We start from the raw sequence: 19,771 nt of genomic DNA, 5'->3' as shown, positions 1-19,771 counted from the left end.
CTCCTCTGCTCACCACAGGTTCCCTCTGTTCCTGCAGGATAGCTGTGTTCTCCGTGACTGTCCTTCATGATGAAAGGATAGTGATTGTGGCTGAGCAGAGGCCGGACTCCACAGAGGAAGACAGTTTTCAGTGGATGAGCAGAGTGCTCCAGGTAGTATGGCTGTGTCTTAAAGCTTTTAATTAGGTCCTTCTCATTCACTATAGGATTGTGGCTCAATCTTTGTCACCCATTCCTTTGCCCATATGTCCATATTCTGTTGTTGAAACTACCTGATTGGAAATTCTATACAGTGTCCAGAAACAAGATGAACAGATCAAAGGCAGAAGTCAGGAACTGCAAAACTGCTTCTTAGTAGTTATGTTAGAAGTCAACAAGCATGTGTTGTTACAATCATGAGAATATATGCTCTTTTCTCCAAACCCTCTTTTTAATTATTATAGTTTTCCAATAGCCCTATGTGAAATTATGCAACCGTTTTATTGTAGTGAGAAAACCATCTCTTTCTTTGACTTTCATACACCCAGAGCACTGTCCATACCATGCATAATTTTATAATATATATTGTATACAATAGACAGTGGGGTTTTTTTATAATTTAATTTTTATTGAAAATAGTTTTTTTTCATACAGTATATTCTGGTCATGATTTTCCCTCTCACAGCTCTTCTCAGATCATCCCTACCTCCCTACACATCCAAATCCACATCCTTTCTTTCTCTCATTAGAAAACAAAGAGGCAACTAAACACACAGACACACATACACAGAGAGAGAGACAGAGACAGAGATAGAGACCGACTAGGACAAAGGCAAACAAAAGAAAAAGCACAAGAAATGCATAAAGACACAAAGATACACACAGTTGTACACACTGAAGTCCCATAAAAACACAAAATTGGAAAGCATAATATATAAGCAAAAGGCCTTTATGATTGAAAAAATGCCCAGCAAAGCATCATGAGACAAAACCCTCCAAACATACCATTGAGTTCATTTTGTATTGGCTATCTACTGCGGGCATGGGGCCTTGCCCTTAAGTATAGTTTATATACCAAGTAAGACTCTTAATGTGGGGATTTAACAAAACAACTCCATGTAGTTAAAAGGAGGTTTATTTAGGGGTAACTTACAGCCAGTAAAGGGGTTGGTTACAGGATCTGGGAGAGGTGAGTTGCAGTCCAGCGGGGTTCTCTGGAGAACTCTGACACTGTCGGTCATCCAGCATCCAGGATCACAAGGAACCAAGAAGGCCAGCATGTCTGGATCTCCTGTCTTAAGGGCTCCTGTCCCAGCCATGCCCCAGAGGCAGGTCCTAGGTAGGCATGGCAGTTACCAGCTGCCTCACTGGGGCTGTGCTTCAAGGTCAAAGCTGGAACAGCTACCCACAAGACTCTATTGGAGAAAATGAAGTTTTCTTTTGTGACTAATTTTTCCTTCGTTGGCATTTGTATAGACAAGACTTTTTTTGTGCATGCAGTTATTTACAGAGGCTAGTTATAGTGACTCATCCCTGTAATTCCAGCATTTCAGAGGCTGAGGCAGGAGAATTGCCTGGGCTATAGTGTGTGGATGTGTCTCAAAACAAATAAACAAAAAACTCAAAATGGAGAGGATAGGAGATGTAGCTCAGTGGGTCAAGTACTTGCTGTGCATGCATGCATAAGGACCAGAGTTCAATCCCCAGATGCCATGTAGAAAAGCCAGGCACAGTGGTATGTACTTGTGATCCTGTTGATGGAAAGACAGAGACAGGCAGATCCTTGGGGTTTACCGTCCAGGCAGCCTAGTCAAATTCTGGGTCAGTAAGAGACCCTTTCTTTCTTAAAAAAGATAAATAACAGTAGGCAGCACTTAAAAACCAACACCAGAGGTTGTCCTCTGGCTTCTACACACATGTATACACATGCATTTGCACATGTACACATACACACATTTCCACACCCCCATACACAAACAAAAAAACCCTAAGTAAATATACTATGCACTTTTTCAGTTTATAGATCCTATTTTAATATGACTGTCTTTCTTATTTTTCAGGCAATTGACAGTATACATCAAGTTGGAGTTTATTGCCTGGCCCTGGTACCAGCAAATACCCTTCCCAAAACTCCACTTGGTGGCATCCATTTGTCAGAAACAAAGCAGCTTTTCCTGGAGGGCTCTCTCCACCCTTGCAATGTCCTGATGTGCCCACATACCTGTGTCACAAATTTACCCAAACCGCGGCAGAAGCAGCCAGGTATGCCCAGTAGCCCTGCATGGTCTGACATAGCCTTGAGTGGACTCTGTAAGCTATGTCTTGTCAATAGCAGGCTTGGGAGGGGTTACATCCGTGAATACTGGTAATCTCTGCACTCATGTTCTCCACATGATGCACACTCCTAGGCAGTAGGTTCTCCTCACAAGATGTGTTTGCACCCCCAGGGCTGGGGTGTAGCAGCTCTGCTGAAACAGTGCAGTCTACTCAGGTAATCTGCACAGAGTGTGTGGGTAGAAGAGGTGTGCAGCCTTCTCATATCACTTCCATTGGGGTTGATAATGCTCAGTTGTAGCACAAATCTTAAAAGGTCTTATTAATAAAAACAAACCCAAGGCCAGTTATTGGGGTGAATGCTGAAAGATCAGAGAAGCAGAACAAGCCACAGCTTCCTCACCTTGCCAATTCCTCAGCTGATCCTGTTTCCTCAGACTGGAAGCCTCTGAGTCCTCATCCAGAATGAATCTCAGCTGAACTGCTGCTAAAAGCCTAAAAGCTTAACCAAGTCTAGTTCCTGGTCCTCACGCTTTAAATACCTTTCTGCTTCTTGCCACCACTTCCTGGGATTAAAGGCTCTTGTTACCATGCCTGGCTGTTTCCAGTGTGGCTTTGAACTCACAGAGATCCGGATGGATCTCTGCCTCCAGAAGGTTAGGATTAAAGGTGTAAGTGCCACCATTTTCTGGCCTCTATGTCTGTCTAGTGGCTATTCTGTTCTCTGACACCAGATAAATTTATTACGGTGCACGATATATTGGGGAACACAATATCACCACACTCAGTCACCTATTGGTAGCCCTAGACTAGACATATACCCCTTAGGTGGGATCCTTGTGTACACAACCTGGATAATTCACCCTGACAGGTTTTATGTGGCTAATTTAGGAGTGAAAGTGGTAGGCTATAAGATAACACTTTGAAACATGAGAAATTATTTATTTCTGACTGAGACTATTGTCTCAGTATGTGACAGATTAGAAACACATTATCTTTTATCTGGCTTGCTTCTCATAGCTACTAAATCAATTGTGTACTACTAGATTTCACACACTTGTCAGTGAATTTATTGTCAAATGCAGTAAATTAGGAAGCAGGAACTCATCCTGCTAACTCAATAGCAGAAGAGCTGGTACATACTGACAAGACCAAAGCTAGACGAACATGATATGGCGTGTACCATATCCTCATTGCAGTCTCTATATGTGCTAATCTATTGGTTCTCAAGGGACCCCATGAAAAGCCTGCTCTTCATTGTACAGATGAAGAAGATGAGCTACAGAGAAACTGAGTTTTATTTAATGTTACATAGCTACAATGTTTTCAACACAGACTCTAAACCCAGGTGGCATACTCTGTTCCTCGACATTACCCACCTTCACCCCCTGTTTCTTAAACCTAGCTTGGGATCTTTTACTGATACCTGTTAAAGAATTATACTGTTGGACAGAAGTCTTTAACAAATCATCCTAAAGGTGGATGATCTTTATTACCTCAGCTAGTGACTGAATACAGTGCCCTTTATAATAAACGTGCAGTCTACTTCTGAAGATCTCATCCTGGGTGCTCTTCAAAAGTGACCAGGTCTTGAGGTCTTCATACTGCCTGCACATCTCCAGTACATAGATCTGTCAATGAGGCAGGTGGGTAACCTCAAATTCAAAGATTAAGAATGTAAAGCTTGAAGTAGAAAAGTGATTGGCCAAACATATTTCTGGCTGAGGACTTGAATCTATGTCTTCAGATTGCAAACCCTTGCTTTTATTATCTCTACAACTCAGGATGTTTCATGTGGTAGGCAATGTGGAATTTATGCAGCTAAATGCTGTGGGATGGTCTGTATGGCAAATATGTTGCTCTGATTGGTCAATAAATAAAACACTGATTGGCCAGTGGCTAGGCAGGAAGTATAGGTGGGACTAACAGAGAGGAGAAAAGAAAGAACAGGAAGGCTGAGTCAGAGACACTGCCAGCTGCTGCCATGACAAACAGCATGTGAAGATGCCGGTAAGCCACGAGCTACGTGGCAAGGTATAGATTTATAGAAACGGATTAATTTAAGATATAAGAACAGTTAGCAAGAAGCCTGCCACGGCCATACAGTTTGTAACCAATATAAGTCTCTGTGTTTACTTGGTTGGGTCTGAGTGGCTGTGGGACTGGCAGGTGAGAGAGATTTGTCCTGACTGTGGGCCAGGCAGGAAAACTCTAGCTACAGCTAAGTAGTGTAATCTCCCCTAGTATAATCATGTTTAAGTATGCAAAAGAGTATAGGAAGTGGGTGTTTGGTTTGCTTGGCTTTCCAGATACATTTGATTAGGTTTTCTTGTCGCTATTTAATTTCACTGTTCTCTCCTTCTCTCTCCTCTCTCTTCCTCTTATCTCTCTTCCCCCATCTCTTTCTTAGACAGAGTCTTGGTATGTAGCCCAGTCTGGCCTTAAACTTAGAATTCTCCTGTCTCAGTCTCCCAAGTGTCAGGATTACAGATGTGTACCAACACACCTGAATTTTTTCTGTCTCTATTTTTTTCTTATGTTCTAGATCTCCTCTATTTCTTTTCTCCTTGAATATGTATTTTTTCACTGTCCTTGGTCTTTGTGATTTCTATGATAAATGTAGAGCTGTAGCTGACTAAAGTATCCACTTCTTTAAATTGTATACATATAAGTAATGCTTTAACAGGCAAACCTCAAGAAGATAGGAAGCACTGCTGTGGTGATATTTTAATTGTGCTGAAATGTGATTTTATAGTGTATGTCAATAAATAAAGTTTGCCTGGAGATCAAGGTCATTAGCGAGCCAGGAATAGAAGTCAGGTAGTGGTAGCCCACGCCCTTAATCCAATCACATGGCAAGCAGAGTCTCTGTGTGGTCAAGGACACAGCCAAGCGTGGTGACCCTTGAGTCTTTAATCCCAGTACCAACCATAGAGACCAGGGGGTCTGTACAGACAGGCAGTGACGAGGAAGCATGTGGCTGGTCTTAGAGCTAATGAGAAGGCAGAACAGGAAAGCAATAAAATGCAAGACACACAGGAACAAGGTCTCAATCTCAGGGGAAGGACGACAGCAAGTGGTAAGCTAAAGGGAGTTGTGGCACTTGCTCTGATCTCTTAGGCTTTAACTCTGTATTTGGCTCTGTGTTTCTTATTTAGTAAGACCATTTAGAAATTTGTCTACACACTGCCTTTTAGAGAGCATCACAGAAGGATGGAAACCAGCCTCTCTTATCCATACTGTCTAAGAACATAAATAACATTGGAAATGATATAGTGCTTGCTCTTTGTAGGCATGTTGGTATCTATAGTGTTAGGGTTTCATGTTTCTGTCAGTACACACTAACATGTCTTCAGTATCAAATTGAAGGTGACTAGACCATTTTTCTATCATTTTGATGACTTCAGTAGTGGAAGGTCTGGCCCTAGTGACCCTACTAGCAATAGTTCCCACAGCAAAGCCTGCCAGTTCAGTACCACATGAAGCCTTGGGATAGCTATAGATTGTAGATGTATCCAACCTTCTTATTAAATAATAAACACAGAACCAATGCAAAGAAGAAAGCCAAGAGGTCAGAGCTAAGAGCTAAAACCTTACCCTTCCTCCTGCGGTGGTCCTACCTCTCCGAACCAGAGCTACCCCTGTGTTAAAGTCTTTATATAGAGTTCCTGTCCTGCCTTCTCATTGGTTGTAAACCCAACCACATGACCGCCTCCTCACAGCCTGTCTGTATAGGCCTCCAGGTTTTCCATGATTGGTATTAAGATTAAAAGCATGTGTATCCAATAATGGCTGTATCCCTGAACACACAGAGACTTACCCAGCTCTGCCTACCAAGTGCTGGAATTACAAGCGTACGCTACCACTGCCCTGCTTTCCTATGGCTTGCTAATAGCTCTGACCCCCGGGCAACTTTATTTATTAACATACAAATAATATTTTAATACAAATAAAATATCACCATAATAGATAGATAGATAGATAGATAGATAGATAGATAGATAGATAGATAGATAGATAATAGATAGATAGATAGATTTCATAATGACGGACCTCACCTGTTCAATCTTAAGAAACTAAGTAGTTGGGAAAAATCAACCCATGGGAAAAGACCTTGATCTGAGGCTGGAGCAAAGGTCAGGACACCCAAAGAAACATGCTTTTATTAGTTATAGAGGGAAATGGTTTTAATTAATACTTTAATACTGTACCTACTCAATAAAGCTGTATGTGATCATTAACTCAAGGAAGAAATTATGTATATATATATATATATATATATATATATATATATACATATATGCACATATATGTGTGTGCAGGTTTGGTAATATAATTGTATCTCCAAAACACATTCTTTTTCTCCTTCTTTCATTCTGCAAATAGAACCCAGGGCTTTACAAATGCTAAACAGTGTCTTGTCTCTTTTCCTCTGTCATTTTCTTTTTCATCCTCTTTCTGTCTTCCCTTACTCCCCATCCCTTCAGCAAATACCAAATAGTAACTAAGCTGAGGCCCTATGACTCACTTGTATGTGACTCTCTAGATTTGCTGATGATCTGTAATGGCTTTGGAGGACATTGCCTTGGGACCTCATTTTCTATATATATTGCAAGGGAATTAAAGTCGATGATTCCAAAGGCCCCTTTTGAAGAAATATTTAAAATTATTCTGAACTGATATGCTACTAGCAATCAGACCAAACATTGGCTGTAGCCAAATATGAGTAAAGATTTTGCTATGAGCTACAAAAAGAACCCTTAAAGTATAGATTCATAGACAACGAAATTGTTTTTAATGTGCAAGTTAATTGTTCAATTAATAGTAGTGTATAATGTTATTAAAAACCTGAGCACAGAAGTGTTGAAAGACCTTTCAGCTATTGTAGAAACTAGCATTAATTCTTCAACAATTACCAGAATAGACACAAGTCCACAGTTACAGCTTACCTCAAGATGTTCCATCAGAATAGCTAAGAACACTAAGGAGACCCATGCAGAGGGTCCAGCACAAGAAGGGAAAGATGTTGCTTCTCTTTCAGAATTGTTTTGCTAGTGTCTCAGATACGAGATTTACACTGTCTTTGTGTCAACTGGTCAAGCATTGTTTGGTCGGAATTCAAGAATACTGGTGATATTCCTGCTAGCTTGCAGATACACAAATCTGAATGGAAACATAGGAGAGTATTCATGAATCTCAAGTACACACTTTTTAGGGTGTATCTCAGTTTGATACTTTCAGATTATGGGACAGCGATTCTCTATAAGAGCATTTCATATATCCCCACCTCACTTCAACTGGGAGGACTATCGTAAGTTTCTGCCAAGAGATTTTATAAAGAAATGCAGCAATAAAACTTGGAGTCTCCAAGCATCATTTGGGAAAACTAAGTGCATAACTGTATGTGAGGAGAAAGTGGCATAAGGTCCCAGACTCCACCTTGAGAGAACACAAGCAGAAGCAAACCTTAGTGAGGAAAGAGTTCACAGATATCAAAGGTATCCAAAGTAAGGCTTTGTGCAGACCCCTACGTCTCTTCAAAATACTGTTCACCTCCCTAGCTTAAATTCTCAAACTCATAATGTAGTCACCTTTAAACCAGTTAAGCAGGGTTTCAAGTTAGCTATTAGAGAGAATATCTTGCCAGGCCTCAGTCATCAAGGAAAGAACATTAAGATACATCATTAACAAATAGTAAAGGTAGAAAGCAAATGGCTAATGAGTGAGGATTCAGCTCCAGGAGAGATTAATGTTCTTGCATAAATCAGTGCATGAATGGACTTCTCCCACAGCCATCACTCCATTCATCCAGCAAGTAGAACATTACCAGATTTGAGTGTTGTTTTGTTAAATGTGAAAAAAGATTTCTTTTTCATAGTGCTTTGGGAAGAACCAAGAAAAGAAATTTAGTCTGCCCACAGTTACCTTATGGGAAAACTGGTAAATGCTTAAGCTGAGTATTTGAGACAGTCTAACCTCATACCAAAGGCACCAGCAGTTAGAATCCCCAAAGTCTATCACAGATTCATCTCCTCTCAATTTCAACCCACCTTAAAGTACACCACTTTCTCCAAACTGAGTATTTTCTGGCAAACTAACTTCAGCATGGACCACTGCATGTCTGTAGAGAAGGTTGAGTGGCCCTGTACTAAACTTGTACAGTCAGCAAAGGATGAGCAGGTACTGGAGTGCCTTATGATCTGAGTCAGCATTCTAAAAGGTTTTCAAGGGGAAGCCAGAATAATGGGCATTGTGGTTGCCATGGTAACTGACCTATTCTATACCTTGTTTTCTGCCACTTTTATCCATTGAAGTAAATCTTATCTGTTTATTTTATATGCCCCATGATCTCCTGGTTGAGCTGCAAGACACTCTCAGCTCTTCGTGTATAGTAAATAATGCATGTGTCTTGATTGATAAACATAGAACTTAAACACCAGACATTTAAGTAGCAATTTGACTTACCAGTTGCTAACTTAAATTTCATGAGACAGAAATTAAATACAAATTGATTATGCTGCCTTTGTTACTTTATGCTGCAATTTTTTCCTGTTTGTTTGTGGTGTGTTTTGCATGCACAGTCACATGGATGGGTACACTTGTGTGTGCAGTATATGAAAGCTCAAGGTTTGATGTGACATGTCTTTAATCATTCTTCACCTAATATGTGAAGGCGGGGGCTCTTGCTGTATGCAGAGCTTGTTGATTCAGCTAATCTGTCTAGGCAGCTTGTTCAAAGCTGTCTCTGCCCCTTTATCTGCCTTCTGTGCACTGAGGTTACAGATGGGCCACCACACCCACCTAGCTTTTGATAGTGGTTCTGGGGGGTTGAACTCCACTACTCACACTTGCATAGCAAGCACTTTACCCACCAATCCATCATCTCAGTCTTTATACTGAAATCCTTTTATTAAATATCTTTTTCCTCTCCCTTCTCCTCTACCTCCCCCATTTCACTCACACACAGGGGGGAATCTAGAATGGCTATCCTTTCCCTATTAAATATATATTCCTTGGTTTGTGTGTATGCATTTAATGAACTATGTGAGTAATTAGCATGTTAGGGTTTCTAACAGTCAAAAAATTTAGTTTCTACAGTTTGTCAAGAAATTTCTGGACCATCAAAATGGCTCAGTGAGTAAAGTACTTGATGCCAGTCCTGAACCTGATTTCGATTCCCCCAGGACCCACATGATGGAAGGAGAGAACTGACTCTAGCAAGTTGTCCTCTAGCCTCTACACTCATACCATGGCATGAGTACATGTACTGTACGTGCACAAGTAAATAAATGTAATAAAAATTTTTACACAAAATATTTTTAAAAGAAACATCCTCCTTTTATAATTGAAAAAGTGAAGGTATCAGAAACATGTCTGATGTTTCTCTTTCAAACTGCTGTCTTAATCTAGAGAAAGAATGTTCATTGAGTTTGTAACAGTGGAGTAAAAAGAAACTTTCATTTTATAGTGACTTCTGGGTTTACTCTTCTACATCTCATTGTACACCTGATGGAAAATCTCAGACCTCACTGGTCAGTAAAATCTATGAATAAGTGATTATCTATCATGTCCCTTCATGAGTATTCTCTGAATCTATCCCAAGAGGTAAATGTGTTATAATGTGCTTAGTTTGAGTCAACCCTCTTTATAAGTCCTAATACCAAAAAACAAGAAGAGGTATAATCCAGAAGTCTTTCTCAGTGAATGCACCCTGGTTTTATATCCTGTATTTATCCTCTGTACTACTCTTACAATCACATCTGAATATGCATCATCACCTGTTGTTAATGCTAGAAGCATCAGCCACGGAGTGCTAAGTTCTGTCTGTGTTGAAAATATCACTCCTATGTAACCTCATTCAGGTTTGTTCATTTTGGCCATCAGAAACACATCAATGATTCCTTTGCTATCTTTTAAAATAAGAGTGATTCAAAGCTGGGTCTTTCAAAATATCTTCCCTAGGTTAATTCTTTATTAATTGGCAAAGAGTCCTGTTGAAAAGAATTTCACTTATATCTTTAAGGTTATTCTTCTCTTTTTTCCCAGAAATTGGCCCTGCCTCTGTGATGGTGGGAAACCTGGTGTCTGGGAAGAGGATTGCCCAGGCTAGTGGCAGAGACCTGGGTCAGATAGAGGACAATGACCAGGCCCGGAAGGTGAGAACCGAGGTCAGAGCTCACATTATTCCCTTGACTCTAGAGCTTTGTTAACTTTAGAATCACAGAGTGACTATCCTGAGTCCTTACTATGTCAGTTCCATATCTATTACTGATTTCCCATCTTTGATGATACTACCCCATTTCACAATGGAGATTCATAGTCTTATAGGGGAGAATGTCACAGGGTACATGAGGCTTTAGGAAATTTCATCAGGGCACAGAAATGAAGAAATGATATCATCAACATGGGCAGGACTGAGGCAAATGTTAGGAAGTCATTGATCTTCATCATTTGTTTTTAAGTATCCCCTGCCAGTCCTGATGTCAAGCCTACACTGCCTCATGGTGGCCTTGGTGCACAGTTTTTGTCTTTGGGAGTTTAACAGTTAATCTCCTTACTGCAGCTTAAAGAGCAAATATCTAGCTCCTCCTCACTGATGCAGCAAAGCACGTAACTTGCCTATCTATTTCTGAATCACATTATCATACTTCATTTCTGACAATGCTTAGGACTCCCTGTTTCCCACAGCCCAAAGGTAGGCCCATTCAGTATGGCCTATTAAGGAATGTGACAAAATTATTTAAATATTGCCAGTGTAATAATGTAGAGCAATTTGTTCATTAAAAGAACTTACCATCACACTCCCCTCATTTAGTACATTTCTATTAATAAAAGGTGTTAGGGTGTTATATAGATATTTCCTGTATCTTCATGTGAAATGGGGCTGTCCTTTTTATTACAGACTAAATCAATAAGATGCATTTAATAATTTATGTAATTTGCAATGCAGTTTAATACCACCAGAGAATTAGCATTCTACAATCACATATTTAATAGAAGGTTTTTAAAGTTAGCTAGATTATATTCTTTTTCTGAACATCACAGAAATCAACATTGCCTCTTCTGGCTGATCTTACCTATAAGGGTGATAGCTCTCCTCTTACTTGGGCTGACTTGTATGGAACTTGCCTAACCAAGGGTACTATAGCAGTCCTTAGAGCTATCAGGCTGAGTCAGGCTGAGTTGCGTTGAATTCTAAATAGCTGCAGGGGAAAAGCCATGTATTTGTTCATTCTGTTGATGATATATTTGTTTTTTTCTTAAATGTGAATGTGTCCTTATGCTTCTATGTAGGAAAGCATGCACTTACACAATTTATTTTTGCTTAAATATTGATATTGCCTAGTACAGACTCCAGTGGAATGATTCTAACATCCTTGTGTCATTCCAGTTCCTTTTCCTCTCAGAGGTCTTACAATGGAGAGCACAGACCACCCCGGACCACCTGCTCTACACACTGCTCAATTGTCGGGTAGGCTCCAGGGCTCCAGAGCTCATATTTCCTAATTGCTTCCTTTAGTAGTCTGAACTTTTTCCTGGGAGGTCACCTCCTTTATATTACTCCCAAAGACTTCTTTTTCCTGTTTCTATGGTAAAATACTCTAACAAAACCAACATATGGGGAAAAGGATTTATTTCTGCTCAGAGGTTGCAGTTCACCATTGTGAAGAAAGTCACAGCTTCTGGAGCTTAAGACAGCAAATCACACTGCATCAGCAGTCAAGAGGCAGAGAGCAAAGCAATAAAAGCACACTTCTCAGTGCTCTCACTTCATCCTCAATATTTCCCACCCAAAACTGAGGCGTTAATGATATCTACAGTAGAGAACTAATACAGTCATAAGAGATAGTTATATTCTTATTCTTTTTTACAAGCTACCTTGTTTACATATAAATATGTTTTAGTTGCAGGCTCTAGGGAATGTTTGAAAACCATTTCTACTTTATAAATTTTCTATTTAAATTTTACATTAAGAAATCAAACTCTTCATCCTTAAAAGCACTTAGAAGTTAGACCTTAAATATAGGAGGGAATATTAACAATAAAAGTTATATGCAAAGATCTAGTTTTGGTTTTTGTTGTTGTTTTGTTTTTTGGCTTTTATTTATGCTGTGGAACTAAAGTTTGATAAATAGACCATGATCTAGGACTTCTTGGTGGGTACAGATATCTGCAAGTCTGTAAATCTGCAGCTGTTTAGGATTCCTAATTATCAAAGTTTTGCTTTCTAGTTATCAGGGTGTTTATGTGTGATTTGCGTCCCTCTGAATATATGTGCTTGAACATCTTTCACCTTACTCTGTCATAAAGGTCCTTCTCAGCTTGAAATTACCCTTTGTGGCGTTGGCCATGATGGATCATCATATACTACATCTGCTCAAGACCTTATCCAGGGGGAGTTGTTGGAGACAAGGAAGAGCATTTCCCTATTGTCCCCCTGTTCTCTGAATGTTTAATGGCATGCCTCTCCTCTGAGGGGTACCCTGTGTTCACAGCCCATGGGCCTCCTCCTGCATATGGCCATTTGGTCAAAGTCTGAACTTTGAGAATTCAGTGACTACATATCCATGCATCTAAAATGACTCCCCTTTCCCCCCTTTTTTTCTTAATTTCAGTTTCATTACATTTTTATTTGTTTTTCTGTGTACTTGCATGAGTGCATGTGTGAAACAGTATGCTTCTGGAAGTCAGAGGACAACTTGTGGGAATCAGTTTTCTCTTTTTCCATCATGTGGATCCTGGATATTAAACTCAGATCTTCAGGCTTATCAGCATGTACCTTTACCTGCTGGGCCATCTCTCTCTGGTCCCAGACTTCTATTTTTTATCTGAATTCATCTTCAGCCTATAGATATAGACATGACTGCCCTTACTTCACACAACTGTCCATTTTCATTTTCCTTCACATCTGTGATACTTTTATTTCCCTTTAATCTTCCTTCTTCCTGGATTCTCCTGGCTCTCTCCATTTAGTGTTTTTTCCTATAAGCTCCTCTTGACTTTCCTTTGTCCATAGCTTCTTCCATGGCTCTCCCTCTTCGAATATTGCCTCCCAAGTGATGTCTAGCATGTATGGTCTTAATTGTAACTTACCTCCTTTTCCCTGGGCGGGGTACCTTCTAAAATCTTTTAATGAGTATAACTTTCTCCCTTTCCTTAACTTCCCTAGCATTGCCATGGTGATTGTATCCTGTACAAACTGTCAACATTTACAGAGCAAGTTAGACCTGAATCACTTTAAACACCCCCCTTTTAACATTGCCTAATACCTTGCTCCCATTTTGATAAGATGAATAAATACCTGTGTTCAAACTTTGTGGACATCTAAGTCTAAGCTCACGAGGAAGTAGATTCTTGTAGACATGAAGATCCAAACTTGATGGACAGACTAGTGAAAACTGTATTGTCCTGCTTGTGTCTAACTATGAGGAAGATACCTCAGATACCTCCTTGGAGTGACATCAGAGTACGAGGCTTGACATCCAATCTGTGTGACCTTGTGTACATTATCCAGGTCCTTGAGCTCTGCGATTATAGTCATTTAGTGTAGCAAAAACATTGAATCTATGGTAAAGTGTTTACTAGAAAATAACTCACATACTTTAAAGTCATTTCAACAAAAATAGCAGAAAATTAGATACAGAAAGTTAGTTGTAGAGGACAAAGCCATGAATAAATTTACTTTTGCTTAGCATGTAAAAAGTGTGGACCAAGAGTGCCTTCTCCTTTTATATGTGACCCATTCCTAACTCTCCCATGACCTGTGTGCAGTTTTATTCTGAGATGTCTGAAGGGTTACAGTGTCTTCAGAAGGTTAAAAGTCAAGCAGCTGTATCCTCTATATATATCTGGAGCAACTTAAAAGTGCTCAACCTGGGACATAGCAGCAACAGTAGCTCATGGTCACTACAGTACAATTTCCATTTAAATCATTGTCTTGTTCAGTCCAACAGAAAAACATCTTAGGCCACATGTGTAGTCATGTTTTCTAAATGCAGCATTAAAAAGAGTACAAAGATACATGGGAATTCATTGTCATAATGAGTTTCTTGTGCTATGTCTAGGGGACCATCATGCATCATGTGTCACCTGCAGCTTTTCCAGTGCTTTCTACAACTCATGCTGCCTTGTTGTGCAAAGTATTTTTAATAATTATGAGTTTGCCTCTTTTTTACTATCTTTCTTGGGTTATGGGTATTTTAAGATGATTGAAACACATGACTTCAGAGTGTAAAGTTTAGTTCTCATGGTTGCCTTTGGTATCCATTCACGTACTTGCTTCCATGTGGATGTACACAAACATGTACCCTCCCATACATGAACACAAACACACAAGACTATTAAAGGGCAAGTGTCAATGTGCTTGTGTCACATTGTATACCCATTATATGGTAGAGCCATGTCACATTCAACCTTGTAAGCTGGGAAGGAGGAAAAGCAAGAAATAGAATAATGTCTCATAACATTATTGACATTCATGCTGCAAGCCTACAATGAGTTGCTCTTCAGATAAGGGAAAGAGGTGTCTCAACATATATCACATCTCTAGTGGCCCAGTGAAGGATTCCAATGTTCAAGTGAAGACTGTTTATTCTTTTTGTTTTTTCTTCAAAGAATGTGGTTCTTTCCAAGCAAGAGAATTACCCATTTGGTGATCACCTCATCACATAGCCCCAGCTAAGGAACAAAAAATGATGTCAGCCCTACTATATGATAATCTACCTCTTTTCAATTTAGCAGCTTCTGAAGGGACTTGAGGGTAATACTGATGAATTTCAAGTCTCTATGTATTTTGGCTCCAGATCCTAATTCCCATAAAGTATGTTTCTCTCCTGAGCCATTATCACAGAGTGTGGTGGGTTAATTATTTTATCATTATGCCTCAGAAAATGGCAGAAATTGGAAATTGTTCCAGAACTTCATCAAAGATAAAAGACAGCGTGTGGATTAAACTTCACATTTTGTTAAAAGCCTGTAGGTAAGAATTTTCAGGAACTAGAATTAAAGTGTATTTTCTAAGAAATTATTGACTGCTGGTTGTGAGTCATCCAAACTTCTCAAATCTCAGAACCACAGAAAGGGAGGGGGCAAATAGTGGGCTTTGTCTTCCACACAGGTTATTGATAGGTGGTTGTATTGGTCCACTTCTTATTGCTATAATAAAATCTCTTCAGCAGATTCATATAATTTTAAAATGCTTTTGTTGGCTTACAGTTCTGGGAATGCAAAGTTGAGAGGTCATATCTTTTGATGGTTTTCTTGCTGACAGAATCCTGAGACAGTACAGAGTGTCATGTGACAGGAGGAGAGTAGAACTGTGAATATCTGCATGCTGGTCTCTTCCTCTTGTCAAAAATCCACCATGATTCAACCATGGAGGTTCCATTCTAATGACATCATGTAATAATCCTACTTTCTGCCTCCAAAGCTTTACCTCTAAACACCGTGGTATTTAATAAGTTTCCAGTGTCTTAATATTTCACACTGGGATTAAATTTTAACCCATTGTACTTTGGAGAAAACTCACACCACATCCAAACTATAGTAGGGATACACTTTAGCTCCTCTGATAGTGGAAGAAAATTGATTAGAGAAATTGTAGTTATCTTAGGTAGAGATAGGCATAGCATAACAGTAGGATGGTAAGGGACTCCCCCATAACAGGTAGATGTTCTCAGTAGGAACATATGGATACACTAATTCTGTGAGCTCTCTTCTGAGACATATTGCCGGTATGCCATGAGGCTCATCCCCTGTGTATGACCATAGGTATGCTGCTTTTGCTTATAAAAAAACTGCCATACTCCAATGTCAGGAATGGGTTTGATGAGGAGAATCAGCTATGCTGTTCATTTTTCCCCATAGCCACTTTGAAGAGCTCAATTGGCCTTAAGTCCAGTTAGATGTGTGTTTTGATTCATGTTGACAGACATGTCCATGAATAAATGCTCAGAGAAATGCTTAATCTTGAAGGCACCAAATTATAACTTTTTGTCTGTATTTCTTAGACTCATACCATCTCATACACTTACACTTACTCCTACTCAGCATCTTTGCTGCATTCTGCTTTCTTTCTCACCAGTCTACTTTACACACCAGTTTCTGTTTTCTTCTTTTAATCTTCCTGCGATGCAAAGAAAAATGTGTGGGAGGAGAAGGATCAATTTAGAGACCTGCAAGTCAAGCATCTCTTCTATCTAAAACACCAGTCACAGCATCAGTGGATGTCTGAAGGCTGATTTGGCTGTGACCTGGATGGCTCCACACTTACCCTGCCTTTCCTTGTGTCAGTTATCAGACAACAACTTGGCCTCATAGGGCTCACTGTGCATGTTTTTGCTAAATATGAGGTACTGGTGTATGTATCTTAATGCATCATAAAATATTCTCTTGCACTCCCATCCACATGTGTGTTTATGACATGGGACATTTGGTCCATACAACAGTTTTCCACATGGTAGCTCCTACTATCAGCTACTTTAGGATCTTGTTTTCATACATATCTTTCTTTTGTGAGTTTCAGTACCTAGTCTTGAAGCTCACTGTTTTCCTATGAGTCCCACAAGCTCCAGCATCCTTCTTTCAAACTACTTACTTTAATATGATATATTTAGTCTGAGATTGTTCATGATCACTTTTCACTTTCAGCTTCCCTAGACTTTCTCACCCCGTAAACTGCTAGTCAGAATTGTCAAATGCTTTTAAAGGGCCTTTTTTAGAGTAGCTGTAGACAGTAGTCTTTACACCTGTGGTTGATGCAGATGAACTATACATTGTATCAGGAATTTTTTTAAGTTGATTGAATGTAATTTGTGGAAGAGGGTTTACCTGCCCCCCCACACACACACACACATACAAACACACACTTATTTATTTTGAGACAGGTTACTGCAAGCAGTACAGGATGTTCTCAAAGTTGCTGGATAGTCTAGACTGACCTCTAACTCTGGATCCTCCTGCCTCAGTTTCCCAAGTGCTGGGACTGTCGGCATATACCTGCATGCCCACTTATAAATTATTCATTCTTTTCTTCACAATGGAAATAATGAATGACATACCTTTTGGTATTTCTCAGTTCCTATCCTGCACTAATGTTTCCTGGTAAGCCTCTTTCAAGGTATTTTTAGCCTAAAGATGTTTTCTTTTTGTTTTAACATATTTTAAAAAATCTACATGAACATGTACTTAAACTGCCTAGAGAGCTATTGACAGTTGTTGGCTTTTGAGGAGGGACTGTCAATTTTCTCTTGATATAGTAGGATAAAATGATGAAAACATTATAAATATGACCATTATAATTATGGTTCAAAACTATGACTATATCAAAACCCATTGACCTGAGAATTTTGTGTAAATGGATTATATGATACATAATCTGCTATGGTGAAGATCTCCCTAACCACCTCTTCTTATGATGCTCAGGGAACAATAGCCAACTCCTTGACATGTGTTCAGCTTCACAAGCGCGCAGAGAAGATAGCTGTGATGCTGATGGAAAGGGGCCACCTGCAGGATGGAGACCATGTCGCATTAGTCTACCCTCCAGGTAAAACAGTAGGATCAGACCTGACCCCTGAGAGGTAGCAAGGACAGCTATGGGAGGAGGCACTTTGCTGCCCCCAACTATACTTGCAGAGTTGCTAGATTACTGCCTAGTATGTTCTCTGTATCTGTTTAGATTCTCACCAGGCTCATTTGCCTCTAGTTATTCCCACTCACAGGATCTAAGCTACATGTTAACACTGCTTTAGAGACTTAAAGCAATACCTACCCAAACTTTTATATCTACATTTGATTAAGCTACTAAGGTAGTTCATATTATTGGTAGTTGTAAAGTTTTCAGTGCCTAGACATAATCATACCATTGAATAGTTATCCAGAGAAGTGACATATAAGTGAAACATCTAAGCTGTCTCAGCATCTTGTGTCTTAAAGAACAAGCCACAAGAAAGTAATTCCTGAGACTTTCCAAAAGGCACAGAGGAGGAGGAGTTCATTAAAGGCCTGTTTCCTTAACTGTCTGACTTTTCCCAGACTAGAACTTTCACTAAGAAAGAACAGTGGTGGTCATTAAGCAATGTGATTGGCTTCATGAGAGTGTTTCTGCTTTCCTCTTGTGTAGGAATAGACCTTATTGCTGCGTTTTATGGTTGCCTGTATGCAGGCTGCGTGCCAATCACCGTACGACCTCCACATCCACAGAACATTGCAACAACATTGCCTACAGTCAAGATGATCGTAGAGGTAACCAAGGCCTGGGTAGGAGGCTGTGGGCCTTTCACCTGCCTGTGCTCAGTGGCAAGCTGTGAGTCACAGACCTAAAGTCTCCTGGGGCAGCTGCTAGCTATGCTGTATATGTGGGTTTGCAATGAAAGTAATCGAATTGGAAATAGTCTGTCTCCAGGGAGTTTATCATCTAGCTTTGGGAGTAAGATCTAAATTGAGCAACATAGAAGCCTTGGCCAGCTGGGAGCAGCTTTTGCAGTGCATTGACACTGAAGATGCCTCAGACTGCCTCATAGAGAAGGCTTCATCATCAAACACAAAAAAGCAATTGGAATGAAAAAACAATGTGTTTTCTTCAAGTTCCCTTCTCAATCTAAAAGGTTGTTTTCTTTATTTTTAGAGTATATATATGTGCTTTGTTTTTATGTATGAGGAAGTTAAAAAGACTAGCGTATGTGTTTCTCTTATGGGAAGCAGAGTCAAACAAGCAAAGCACAGTCCTGGCCCCCTGCTGAATGTTCTTGGTAGCTGTGTGGGGAGCACTGCCAAGGAAGACACTCTTGCTAGAAAATACCTGCAATGCATCTGCATAAGTAGCCTTTGTGGAAATAGCACATACTGAGAGAGAAGACGCTCATATTTTTCTTGGGTGTGAGAGTAATGCTAGGACACTGCTTAGCCTTAGGAGTTCAGGAACCTAGCCTCCAAGCTTTGTTTGGGTGTATGGGACCATCGCTCCTGGCTTTGCCATACCCTAGCTAGCTCTTGAGAACTAGGTTGGAAGTTCTAGACTAGAGAATGGTCTTCCACTACTGGAAAAGGTCATCCTCTTCCACCAAGAGTGAAACTTCAGCAGTGAGGCTCATGGAGCAGTGAGAGAAAAAGAGAAAACCCACTAAGCCAGCCACACTAGCTGAATCAGCTCTGGCAGATCACGGGTGATATTTGCAGCCAGATCAGCTCCACTTCCTCAGCTAACTCTTGGGAAGCTGTGTACATCTAATCTATGAGGAACACTAGGCACATAAGTGATGAGCACTTCCCAGATGTGTCCATTTCTGGTGTACATTCATTCCTTCCCTTCTTGTCTCTGGTCCTCAGGTGAGTCGCTCTGCTTGTCTCATGACAACACAACTGATTTGTAAACTGCTACGGTCCAGGGAGGCAGCGGCAGCTGTAGATGTCAGGACATGGCCCCTCATACTGGACACAGGTCAGTACTTGGACTGACTTTCTACGTGCATTTGTTTTTACGGTTTTTAGTGTAGGCAAGTAGACTGATAGCTTTGCTT

At 40.0% G+C, this 19,771-nt stretch overlaps 1 protein-coding gene across 6 annotated transcripts in view; it reads left to right on the top strand.

The window, feature by feature from the left end:
* Dip2c (disco interacting protein 2 homolog C) overlaps positions 1-19,771 on the top strand; it is a 438,929-nt gene that overhangs the window by 367,192 nt on the left and 51,966 nt on the right. For 3 of the 6 annotated variants that reach the window (XM_052729332.1, XM_052729330.1, XM_052729328.1), the window contains 7 exons: positions 38-152; positions 2,039-2,240; positions 10,299-10,420; positions 11,644-11,724; positions 17,676-17,799; positions 18,376-18,497; positions 19,581-19,692. In XM_052729332.1, coding sequence (XP_052585292.1) covers positions 38-152; positions 2,039-2,240; positions 10,299-10,420; positions 11,644-11,724; positions 17,676-17,799; positions 18,376-18,497; positions 19,581-19,692 — 878 coding nt within the window. The remainder of the gene's footprint in view (positions 1-37; positions 153-2,038; positions 2,241-10,298; positions 10,421-11,643; positions 11,725-17,675; positions 17,800-18,375; positions 18,498-19,580; positions 19,693-19,771) is intronic. The other 3 variants (XM_052729331.1, XM_052729329.1, XM_052729333.1) reach the window with 1 other exon arrangement.

This window comes from Peromyscus californicus, unplaced genomic scaffold, assembly GCF_007827085.1.
Source record: "Peromyscus californicus insignis strain IS unplaced genomic scaffold, ASM782708v3 Scaffold_8__1_contigs__length_139910024, whole genome shotgun sequence".
Lineage (NCBI taxonomy): Eukaryota > Metazoa > Chordata > Mammalia > Rodentia > Cricetidae > Peromyscus > Peromyscus californicus.
This window is presented reverse-complemented; position numbering and strand designations above follow the sequence as displayed.